The sequence below is a fragment of the Taudactylus pleione genome, unplaced genomic scaffold (assembly GCF_031769625.1).
Source record: "Taudactylus pleione unplaced genomic scaffold, aTauple2 ptg000788l, whole genome shotgun sequence".
Taxonomy (NCBI): domain Eukaryota; kingdom Metazoa; phylum Chordata; class Amphibia; order Anura; family Myobatrachidae; genus Taudactylus; species Taudactylus pleione.
In genome coordinates this window covers 4336513-4349509 of record NW_028285190.1, presented here as the reverse complement: position 1 = coordinate 4349509, position 12997 = coordinate 4336513, and the positions used below count along the sequence as shown (strand labels likewise).

Below are 12997 nucleotides of genomic sequence, written 5' to 3'. Positions count from 1 at the left end.
AACAAATTCTGTTATTGTAGCTGTTTTTATGATTTTTACAAAAAAATACAGATCCAAAACCTGGAAGGGTGGTTTTGGCAAAACCAATCCAGATCCAAAACACAAAGAAAGATCCAGATCCAAAACCAAAACACAAGAAGTGGCCAGTGCACACCCCTAGTTTTTTATAGTAACTTTATGTTGTGCATAAAAAAATTGTGCCCCTGTTTTCAGTTGCCCTCACACCTTCTTGTGCTTTGGCTCATGACATAAATGTGCAAATTCTGTATAGTAAAGGTTTACTATACCAGGCTTTTACCAGGTAAAAGCCATTTAGAATAATTTTGTGATTCTCCTACCTTTAGTCTAAAAAAGGAGATGTGTTTTTGTTTGTCCATAAGCTGGGTGCAAGTTTATTCCCTTGATGCTTCTATGATCGTTATATTAGCTTGCATGTTTCCAAAAATATAGTCACTTGACTTGTATGCAAAATGTGCATCTTTCCATGTAACTCCAAATGATGCTAAAAAACATGTTCTTTCAAATTTACTTAAAGAGTGAGGTACAGTATTAAAATGTAATTTTATATATCCCACACATTTAGTGCTACAGTAAAAGTCTTTCTCTCCGGAATTGATTAATAAATAAATCCTCTTATCGCATGACACTACACGCTTTTCCTCTTGGCAGGACTCCTACATTCCATTGCTAAGTAGTGTAATATTTAACAGCACACTTAAGAGGAAAATGGTAATGTTGCAAAGGTCAAAGCCCATTATCCTTTATTGGCTGCCAGGCCATCCAATTATCAGCAACTCAATAGATCTTTGTCTGATTAACCTAGAAAATTGTAATTTGCCATCCAAGAATCTGCTTTCACTTGCTTATCTAAATACATTTCTTATAATCTGACTACTTTGAACTAATAATGCTGTCTTTTTATTCCTGTCTTCCTTCTTTGTGAGATAATAAGAAATTGATAATGTCCCGTTGTCAAACAGACTGTATACAGAAGCCCCTCTCTCGCATATTCTGTGGGCTTGGAAAGCTGGTGGCAAGGTACCCCTGGTGGTTCCTAATTATTCCTCTTATTCTATCTGCAGGGCTGGGAGCTGGCTTTTACTTTTTAAAGCAGAGAGAAGCTAATGACATAGAAGGCCAGTTCACACCACTAGGAGGTCCAGCTAAATCTGAACGAGAATTTGTCAAGGTGCATTTTCCAACCAATGACTCAGGCCAGTTTTCTCCACAGCGACTATATACAGAAGGATCATTTGTCTCGCTCATTGCTGTCAGTGTGTGCAAAAATGTCCTAAATAAAGACACATTCACAGAGCTGCTGAAGCTGGATGACATGGTGCAAACCCTGAATATCACCATAAAACAAACTGGAGCTAATGTGAGTTTCAACTTCCAGCAGCTGTGTGCGAAAATACAGGGACAAAAATGCATTGCAGCCAATCCACTTCTGTCCGCAGTGCAAGGTAACGCAAGTCTAATAGGGACTACAAATATAACTTACCCCATGTTTCAGGGTAATTTTCTTGGAACATACCTGGGTAAGGTGACAGTGAATTCAGACAATTCTGTGCAGACAGCCCAAGCAATCAGGTTAGTGTATTACCTGAAAGAAGACAATGAGCAGAACTATGACAACAGCCAGCGATGGATCCACCACTTTATCAAATCCATCTTGCATGAAATAGACACACTACAACTCCAACAAATAAAGGTAGGTTACAGATTTTTGTATCTGTATATGTATATATATATATATATATATATATATTATATATATATACACACAGCAAAGTGATGAACGGCACTCAAGAGGCTTGAAACTGTTCAAATGAAGACCATGACACAAGTCAAAGTGTGATTACACTTTGACTTGTGACATGGTCTTCATTTGAACCGTTTCAAGCCTCTTGAGTGCCGTTCATCACTTTGCTGTTTATCATCTATTTTGAAAGGGCACCGGAGCCGCTGTTACTTACCCTGGAGTGCCGGTTGTTTGGATTTATATATATATATATATATATATACACACACACACTGTATTTTATATATATTTAGCATTAATGACATACTGCAAAGTTGTTTTCTATAATTTACTAAATATGTTTAAATAAGGTGTCAGTCAAATACACAATTTATATTTTTAGTGGTGTGCACATTTCTTTAGTAAATTCCCTTAATTAAGTATATTGCTTTATTGCACTTGGCATTCAAAAAGATGTTGTTATCCAACTTGCAGCAACTCACCACTACAATTTTTCAGTGTTCTAAAAACAAATACAAGTTGTTACATCTGACAAATAGTCAGATGTATTACTACAAAAAAGAGGAAATGGGGAATAGGAGAAACCTGAGCACAGGTAAGGGTGTAGCTAGAGAACCAAACATAGATATACAATAAACCAAAATTTTAAATATTCAAAATATTGCTGGGCTGTGGTCAGTAGTAACAGTCTATAGTCTATATCATTGCATCTGCTTACAATTGTATGTTGTCTCTTAGAGACAGGGAAAAAGCTTTTTTTTGCCTGACCAAGAAGGTGCATACACACACGATTTTTTGAACGATTATCGTTAAACGATATCGTTTAACGATAATCGTTTGTAAAAATCGTTCACTTTCTGAGTCAAACGATGAACGGTTTTTGCTCATGCGCGTTCACTTTTGTAGTTTGTAGTTTGTAGTTCAGTCAAACTCAACGATTTTCAGTAAGGGAATATGCAAAAATCGTTTGTAGTTCTAAAAAATCGTTCATTACATTTAAATGAACATAGTAAATGAACAACTTTAGTAAACGATTTTAGTTTATTTTTTCAAGGGAGAAAATCGTTTACTAAAATCGTTGTGTGTGTATGCAGCTTAAGAGATAACATACAATTGTAAGCAGATGCAATGATATTTGATATATGTTTTTTCTGACACAAGCTTATGTATGTTGTATGCGGTTGTGATTATCACTGACTGACCCAAAAATGTATAGTGCTAGCTGCCAGACTGATTGAGTGTGTGTTTATATTTTCACATTTGCTTCAGACTATACTGTATCTGTGGTACATACATTATACCGTATATACTCAAGTATAAGTCGACCTGAATATAAGCCGAGGTACCTACTTTTACCACAAAAAACTGGGAAAACTTATTGACTCGAGTATAAGCCTAGGGTGGGAAATGCAGCAGCTGGTAGTGCCCCCAGTAGTAATTCCCCCTGGTTGTGCCCCCTGTAGTAATCCCCCCTGGTAGTGCCCCCAGTGATAATCCCCCCTTTCAGTGCCCCCAGTAGTAATCCCCCCTGGTAGTGCCCCCAGTGGTAATCCCCCCTTTCAGTGCCCCCAGTAGTAATCCCCCCCTGGTCTGTCCCCAGTGGTAATCCCCCTTTCAGTGCCCCCAGTAGTAACCCCCCCGGGTAGTGTCCCCAGTGGTAATCCCCCCTTTCAGTGCCCCCAGTAGTAATCCCCCCTAGTAGTGCCCCCAGTGGTAATCCCCCCCTTTTAGTGCCCCAGTAGTAATCCCCCCCTGGTAGTGCCCCCAGTGGTAATTTCCCCTTTTAGTGCCCCCTGTAGTAATCGCCCTCTGGTAGTGCCCCCTGTAGTAATCGCCCCATGGTAGTGCCCCCAGTAGTCCCCCACCCAGTAAAGAGAGACGTAATAAGAATAAAAAAAATAATCACTTACCTGAAACTCCCGCTCCTGGTCCCGCCGCTAACAGCTCCTCCGGCCGCTTTGCATGGGAGAGACGTCATTACTCATGACGTCTCTCCCATTACCCACTGCGGGAGCCGGAAGATGGAGCAGCAGCAGCCGATGAGAGTCTGACAGACTCTCAGCGGCTGCTGATTACAACAAACACACAGCTGCCGGCACAGCTACCGTCCGATCAGCGCTACACTTCACTCGAGTATAAGCCGAGGGGGTACTTTTTCAGCACAAAAAATGTGCTGAAAAACTCGGCTTATACTCGAGTATATACGGTAAGTTATGAAACACTACACTGTTGATCTATAGACTGTTATTTCTGACCACAGCCCCGCAATATTTTAAATATTTTCAATATTGGTGTACGGTATGTCTATATCTGGTTCAGAATGCTGAACAATTTAATATATTTATTAAAAGTGCAGTTTTAAAAAATATTTTCCCTAAGAGTGCCCCCAGCAAAAAGAGAGTCCCTTTCCTTCTCCTTTTTGCCAAATAGTCAGATGTAATAACCTGTGAGTTCACAAGTTGCTGGGAAACACACCAGGAAACCTCTGGCCATCTAGATTGCTTGTAGTTTTGAGCTACAGTACAGTGGCCCTGATTCAGAGCCGGACGCTCTGACAGAGCACTCGCTCTGAATCAGGGCCGGGCTATTTTTTCTTTTGAACGACCTCCTTGCCACTCGCATAGCTGTGTGTGACCACCCACAGCTATAGCGAGCGGCCGGGAAGATGGTCGCGATGGTCAAGACCATCGCGACCATCGGGCTTGCGACGAGACCCTTGCGGTAGGGTCTCATTGCTGCAAGCCCCAGAGAGATTTCGGCTCTAACACAGCCGAAATCTCTCCCACTGACATCACTCGTGATGTCAGTGGGGCCGTCCCCAAATGGAGGCGTTCACATGGGAACGCCTCCGTTTGGGCAGCCACTCCCCTGGCCCGCCCACCAAAGGGGGCATGCTGTCACTCAACATCGACAGCACGCCCCCTTTGGAACGAGACCCGGAGCGACGGTTTGCCCGTCGCTGTCCGGGTCTCGCGCATGCGCACGACGGAGCGGGTTCCGTCATGGGTATGCGCGCTGGGCCACCATCGACCCGCTTGCGAGCGCATATCGCTCGCGAGCGGGTCTGAATCAGGCCCAGTATCTGCCCAGCAAAAACATAATATAGAGGCACATTAACCACTTAACTGACATTTTTTTTTTCCTAGAAACTGCTCAGAAATTGTCAATTTTTTTTATGAGTGAATTAGGTCATGAACATCTGTTTCAACTTATCCAAAATGATTTTTGAAACATCGGATCACCACCATCGGAACATCAGAAACATTGTGACCATTGCAACTTTCCATTTCACAGTGGCTTCAGCCACCAGATACACTTTAGAGCAGTGTTGGCTAACCTTGACACTCCAGCTGTTATGGAACTACATAACCCAGCATGCACTGCTGCAGTTTTACTATTAGGACATGCTAAAACTGTGGCAGGGCATGCTGGGATATATAGTTCCACAACAGCTGGAGTGTCATGGTTAGCCAACACTGCTTTAGAGGGTCATGGGGAAGTTATTTTACCTTTTCCCTGCTAATCTCTGCAGCTGCTGATCAGCAGCACAGCAGACACTGGGGGAGGGTGCAGGTAAGCAGAGGGATCAGAAGGTCCCTCTGAGAGCAGCAGCTGTGGGAAGATTCTCTTCCTGCAGCCACCCACACTGTTTATCTGACTAGTCAAAATATTGCGACCAGATCAAATAAAGCACTGCTTGGTGTGGTTGAAAAAATGCAACCATGCTAGGCAAGTAGTTAAACAAATATTTTAATTGAAACTAGTTGATACTTTATTAATGTGCACAATGAATAAATATATTTGAGGCATAATTATTTAATTAATTTATTATAAGAGTAAATTGATAAATTAATAAATAATGCAAACATATCTGCATAATGTGGACAATAAAATATTGAGGGGCTAATATCTATAAATTAACTATCAAAATAATTAAATATTGTTAATTTACTTAAGGCCATTAATTAGTGCATGATATACCAATTAAATTGCACACCTGTGGCACTACAAGTGTCAGCATGCATGTGCCTTCACCATTCATTAATTATTATGCCCGTAATCATAAAAATATTTTTTCCCATTATTAAACATATATCCATAATAATAATTATACCTCAAATATTTATTCACTCTTTATTCCCTTGTTAACTATTGACAAGTAAATACATATGCTTAATATGCTTCATAATTATTATGGCCATACAGAATGCTCAAACTGAATTTAAGAAGAACACTATCACTGGCTAGAGCCATTTTCTTTCATTTTTGTCTGACTTTGGCTTTTTAAATTTACTGCAAATCATTGCAGTTTGATGGCAATTTGCATTAAAGCCCTCAAAATCACTTAAGGTGCCAAACGCACAAGATTTTTTGAACAAATATCAATAAACAATATCGATTATCGTTCATCGTTGAAAAAATCGTTCATTTTCTAAGTTAAAACAATGAACGATTATCATTCATGCGTGTTCACGTTTGTAGTATGTAGTTCAGTCAGACTGACCAACTCAATGATTTTCATTAAGGAAAAAAATCGTTCATTACAATTAGTAAATGAACGATTTTACTAAACGATTTTCGTTAATTTTTCCCTCGAAAAAATGAACGAAAATCGTTTAATAAAATCGTTCATTAACAAAATTGTTGTGTGTGTGTGCACATTAATGGAGCATAGACACGGTCAGATTTGTCAAACTTGTCAGATTTGTCAGATTTGTCAGATGAACGATTAAACGATTTGAACGATTTGAACGATTTGACCAAAGTTTTGAACGATTTGAACGATTGAACGATTTTTGACTGCATTAAAATGAATGGAATCGTCCAAGTCTGACTGCAAACACATCAGATGTCAGAAATCGTTATCTGACCATCGGGAACGCGCATCGTTGATCGTCCATCGTTCAGGCATGTCAGATATGAACGATTTTCCTTCAGATATGAACGACTGAACGATTTTTAAATCGTTATCGTTCATATCTGAAGGAAAAATCTGATCGTGTGTATGCACCATAAGTATTAAATTCAGTGCTTTGAAGGGCAAAACTGACTGATTTGCATAGAGTGTGAACTTGCCATCATTACATTTCCACTGATATTTGATTACATAAGTATTCAAAAATAAATAATAAAACCTTTGTGGAATAAGTTGTATTCAGAGGTTATTCTATTAAATAATTGGCACCCATCCATGCACAACTAAACTGTTTCATTGATACCATAACAAGATAAATGTACCTGTGTGTGAGAGGTGCTACAGTATAAGAACTGGATAACAGGTTTTATTTTTCTAATGCACAGGTTCTCAAACTCGGTCCTCAAGATCCCAAACAGTGCATGTTTTCCATGACTCCTCACAGAATCACAAGTGAAATAATTAGCTACACCTGTGGATCTTTTAAAATGTGTCAGTGAGTAATGAATAAACCTGTGCACCTGCTGGGTGACCTGGAAAACGTGAACTGTGTGGGGTCCTGAGGACCGAGTTTGAGAACCACTGTTCTAACGTATCTCCTAAATCTTCAAGATACTTTGCTCACCCACAACATGCTATTGAAAGTCCTGTCACTACCTCTGCTCTCAGGCAATTCCCTCTTTTCATCCAGCAAGGCTGTGGGCTGATTGCAATAGGTTACCAATTAGGTCACTGTGAGCCGCTCAGACATTTAAGTGAGCACCAAAAGATTGTTAAAGCAACATATTTGTGAATCCTTGTTTAGAGCAGACCAGCATATAATAACTGTAGCAATAGAGAAACACATGACTGAACATGGTCATGTAGTATGCGCTACATTGTATGGTATAGATACCAACACCAGTATAGGGTGCATGCAATTTCCCTGTCATTAAAAGTGAGTCATATTTCTGAAATGTCACTCCTGATAGCAAAGAAAAGTATCCCGAAATTGGGACTGTCCCCCACCCAGAATTACAAGAGTTGGTACTGCTTTCTCCTTTCTGTTCTTTCAGTTTGGAACTGAAAAGCATTTATTGCTCATAACTAAACCTATTTCCTTCCTGCCAGCCTCCAAAAATAAATTGATAGCATATAAATGTCATAAAGATGACTCTTTTTCTCCAATCAACACTGCAATTACATTAATAGCATTCACATTTAATAAATACATTTATTTATTGTGGATCAAACTACAATTCTGTTGAGAATTTGGAAATTAAGTGAAAACTGCAGTATCCAAATGTGCAAAGCTGGCAGGGGTTGCAGCTGCAATTGTAAGGTTCTTCTATTATAATAAGGAGATACAAAGTTATGCAATCATCCTTTGCTGTTTTTATATTTTAATTATTTAATCACATGCTTTAGTAGTTTTTTAGCATTTGTGCATCACTGCTAAGAATTCCAGGATAAATTCATTTTGATTCCATGGTGTAAGAAAATAAAATGAAAAACACCAAAGGAAGTTTAATGTTTTTATAGCCACTATACAATTTACCAAATGAGATCTTATGGATAGTTGATTAGGTAGTTTAATACAACAACAAAGCCTAAAAATAATTTTACTGTTACTTGATTCTATAGTGTCTCTAATGCCCCTTTTCGACCTAAATTCCGGGTCTGACTCGGAGTTGGAACAAAGTTCCTATCTGGATCAGACCCGGAATTTTGCCAGCGCCGACTTGGGATACTCCTGAGTCAGCGCTGCATAGACCTGGCTTTTCCGGAGTGAAAGTGGTCGCTTGGAGATGACGTCATCTCCAAGCGCCACTGAAGCCGGACCAATTGGCCGGCTAGCAGCGCACTCCAGGTCATTGTGACCTGGAGTGCGCTGTTCTCACAGCAGGGTTTCACGGGCTACGCCCGTTGGCGATCCAACTCTCTCCCCTTTTACACCAGGGAGCTGCCCGGGTTAACCCTTCAAAAACCCGGGTTTTAGCTCCGGTGTAAAAGGGGTATAACATATTAACAAAAGGTTATTAAGTAGTTGGATAAAAATATATTTTTAAGTGGTTTTAGATTTTAAAAAAATGTTGAACTAATTCAGTATTATATGTTAGGAATATCATGTTAGTTTTCTACTTATAAAAGGCAAAACATTATTTTTTTAGATTAGTTTTATTTTAGCTTAATCCATTTGTAGGGTTTTAGTGAATGGCTATTTATTTAGCAATTAATTAATTGCTAAATAGTTTGATAAATTTAAGCATTTAAAAATGTTGACGTGTTTAATAATTATTTATTTAGTGTTGGAATTGTAGTTTTATAGGTATTGTTTAGTGATTATACATTTATAATGTAGAATTTGAGCTTCTTAGGTTATTTTAGTCTTAGTGAGTTTTTTATGCTGTTTCTAGTTACAGTTGCTATACAGACATAGGCATAAACATTTAAGAAGAATATGCTGGTCCCACACACTTTTTATGGCACTGCTGAAAGGCATAATTACAGTACCAGAGACAAATGGGATCCACGTATTACAGGCTCAGCATGTGTAGTACCATTGTACTACATGACACATAGGCTGTATAGTTCTGGTAAGGAATATTAAATTGCTTGAATGAAGGAAAACTGCCATCTACTAGTAGACGGACAGCCACAGAGAGTGTGCTGGTATAAAGCCGGGAATCCAAAGTACTAGTGTGCAGAAAGGATGCTAAACCCTTTGTGGTTATCTCCCCTTTTCAAAATATCAGATTGTTGAAGAAATGTAGGATGACACATAACTTTTAGAGATTTAAATATGGCACTGGACGATCTTGCACCGCTGTCCTGTGGTGGCTGCGTGGAACCAATCTTCTTTTTTCAAACCCCTATCTGAGGAGCTAATTTAAGGCTCCTGCTTATCCTGACTACACATCTTACTTCATACGCTTTGAGAAGTTCTTAGAGCAATATACTGTAGCATATGGAGGATGGCAGGTTTCGTGCAGCAGATGTGTGAATACATTTGTAGATGCCCCTATTGTGTGTGGGATTGTGCACCGATTATTATCTGAATGTGCCAATTTGTGCAAATTATACATATCTTCATATCCAACCTATTGATTTAACTGGATATTATAATAAATACAAAACCTATTGCTACAGCACGTGTGTGAACTACCGATAGGCTGAGGTTTCTCCTGCTCCCATGGTGCGCCATTGGAAATTGAATGAGGCAAATATGTTCCATTAACTATTTCTGAAAAGCAACCAACAGACCTAACAATAGTTGTATGCTGTGTAAAGTGGGAGCTGTTGTTTGAAGGTGATCCTATTTCCTAGAACAAAATAACTTTTCAGGTAATAGATTCCTGCAAACTATTCTTTGTTCATTCGGAGTCTTTAAACCTAGAAGCAGCTGGTAGATAGATTACCATGTACCTGTTGTTGTACTAAGAAATCTGAACTTTTGTAGATCGGTCAGTCTCCAATAACCCTTAAGGGGCCCACACACATAGCGATATTTTACCCGATTTGGCCGATTCCGACCCATTGGAACGACTGATAGTGTAAAATATGGCCAAATCGTGAAGAAATTGTGAGTCCCCACTCACGACCACAATGCGATGCGCATCCCCGCAGGTCACACATCGCATCTTCAGATCTGCCGTTCTGTAGGGCAGATCTGACAATCTCAAGTCAGGATACACTGGAGTAGTTAGGAGACACGATAGATCATGTGTCCATTTGGCAGCATTTTCAGACCAAATCGTGTGCAGGACTGTCAGGGAGCTCCTGGGGAGAGTTCAGGGGGAAATCATACACATCGTGTGATTGAGATCACATCGCTGTGTGTGTGGGCACCTTTAGGGAATGTTGACATTGAAGATTTAGGAGCAACATGTATAATTGCTTCTAAAGACATGACCTTAGCTGCTGCTTTGGTGAAGGATGCAGGCCACATTGATTTGCAACTTGACTTGACAGGTGTCATAACTTGCATGTCATATTAGTGGTTTTCAGATACGAGTTAGGACCCATGGACTGGATTGATGAGTCATAATGGAATTGTGGTGGTTGTATCAGAGGTCTACTAATGGGTATGATCCATGTGGTAAATGCCTGGTGCCTTCAGAGAGGTCAGTGATACCTGGAAGGCTCCCAATTTTCCCCTGGAACCAATTGGGTGGAACACAACCTCTTACCCTAAATATAGGGATAAGGGTCCGGAACCAGTGTTTGAGACCACAGGTAACAGAGCAGTGAGTAATACAGGTAATCAGTATCCCATCTTGAATCTGCTAACAGATGCTGCAAACCAATTACTAGAGCTGGGTCACTGGAGCCTAAACCCTCAAAGAGGAATCTAGGTCCAGTACCCAGTCCTCCGCAACCGAAGTGAACACTGAAGCAGAGACTCAGCATGAAGGATGAAGACTTGGCACTAAAAGCACTAGGAAAGTCTATATAATTCCAAGGAGACTTCAAACTACTAAGCAGGCTGAATTCAAAGGATAACTCACAGGCTTGGACAGCACTTGAAGTGGATCAGAACCGGAGGTTGTAGACAGAACCAGAATGGAACCGGAGACTTGAACTGGACTGAGACCAGAGGTAAACAACAATGGAACCGGTATTAAAACCGGAGACTTGAACCGTACAGGGACCTGAGGTAACAGCAGATGAGCCAGAGTGGAACTGTAGGCTTGAAACAGAATGGGACCAGAAACAACCATAGCTTAGCTGGAGTGGAACCGGAAGCTTGAACTTTCCTGTGACCAGAGATAACAGTAGTCAAATTGGAATGGAACTGGAGGCTTGAACCAGACTGGGCCTGGAGGGAACAGCAGCTGAGCCAGAATGGAATTGCAGACATGAACCAGACTGGGACTGGTGCTTGAACACAGTCTGGAAGCTGGACAGAGCACAATGCGGCAAAGTGGATGTAGCAGGCTCAGATGAAGCGGCTTGCAGGCATCTAGTAGACAGCAGCACAGGTTCTGGCAGTGGATCGGAGGTAGTACTTACTCATTAGTGAGTGAGATTACAGGGAGGTAAAACCACACACATTATTTCGACAATGTGCTAGTGGCAGGTGCAGGCTTAAATAGGGCACTCTTGTCAGGGATAGAAGGGGGCAGTTATGTGAGTTCAGCAATCAGATAGAGACTGGATACTAGTGCTTACATGATTAGAGTCAACATGGCTGCATCCATGACCTTCAGGAATGGAATGACAGCGCTCTGGGACAGAGTGACCCACATTAATAAAGCACTGCTGGACAGGGTAAGCATGACTAAGCACCAGTTTTGTGACACCGTATCCCCTATGGAAACAACTATCTACCCCCTGGCTGATAGACACGATACAACACAAAGATTGTGTTCTGAATTGTCTTCTGAATTCTAAAGATCAAATTCCAATATAGGCTGACTGAAGGATGATGTTTTACTGTGCCTTTGTAGAATAATGTGGTTGCTTTTAGGTTTCTCTGTAATTTAAGGGCCTGTATATGAATCAGTATGAGTAATGCACCCTAGCTGTGAAAGTTAGAGCCAAGAAGATAAAAAAAGACCTAGAATGGGTCTATGGGCCTGATTCAGAGCTGCTCGCTAGCGCTGTGCGCTCGCAAGTGGCCCGATGTTGTGCATATGCACATGTGCACACCTCGTTATGCGCGTGTGCGAACTACACAGTGCGTTCGCAGACCCCTCGCTCACTCAGCAAAGCCAGCCCAGTGTAATGAGTGACAGAAGAGGCCGTTTGTGGGTGGTAACAGGGGCAGGATACTAATAACGGGGGAGTGGAGGTGCGAACGCAGGCATGTTTCAACACCATTTTAGAGGCGTGCATAATTAAGAGGCAGCGTCATCGTACACGTCACTTGAATTTTTTTTCCCCTGATTTCCTCGCAGGGCTTGCGGTAGGGTCAAGGCTCTCGCTAGCACTCCGTTCGCAGCCGATGGTGCTCGATGTACCAATGTTTTAATACACTTCCTGCAGATGATGTGTTGCTGGTGGGCGGCTCTGCCTGCGCGATTGGGCATACGCACAGACAAATAGACCGCTTGCTAAGACATGGTGGGCGTGCGTACGCCTTAGCAAGCGATTGTTTCCCATGCTGTCACTTTGAAAAATTTGCATACGCAGGATGCGAGCGAATGCAGATAGAGACCGGGTCTGAATCAGGCCCTATGTCCCAGGTTTTGGAGTATTTAGAGAGAATGGGTCTAGAAAAATGTGTATTCAAATGTAGACACAAGTATGATTTTCTTTTCTCCATTAAGTTAGACACTGTACTATTAAAGCCAGTGCTGAACCGTATGATTTAATAGTACAGTACAGGAGGCTAGATC

The 12997-nt window shown here is 41.0% G+C and overlaps 1 protein-coding gene across 1 annotated transcript in view; it reads left to right on the top strand.

The window, feature by feature from the left end:
* The first annotated feature begins 961 nt into the window (after positions 1–961).
* LOC148475031 (patched domain-containing protein 3-like) overlaps positions 962–12997 on the top strand; it is a 36826-nt gene continuing 24790 nt past the window's right edge. Inside the window, exon 1 of the mRNA XM_088457822.1 lies at positions 962–1711. Within this exon, the coding sequence (XP_088313948.1) occupies positions 962–1711 (750 nt within the window). The remainder of the gene's footprint in view (positions 1712–12997) is intronic.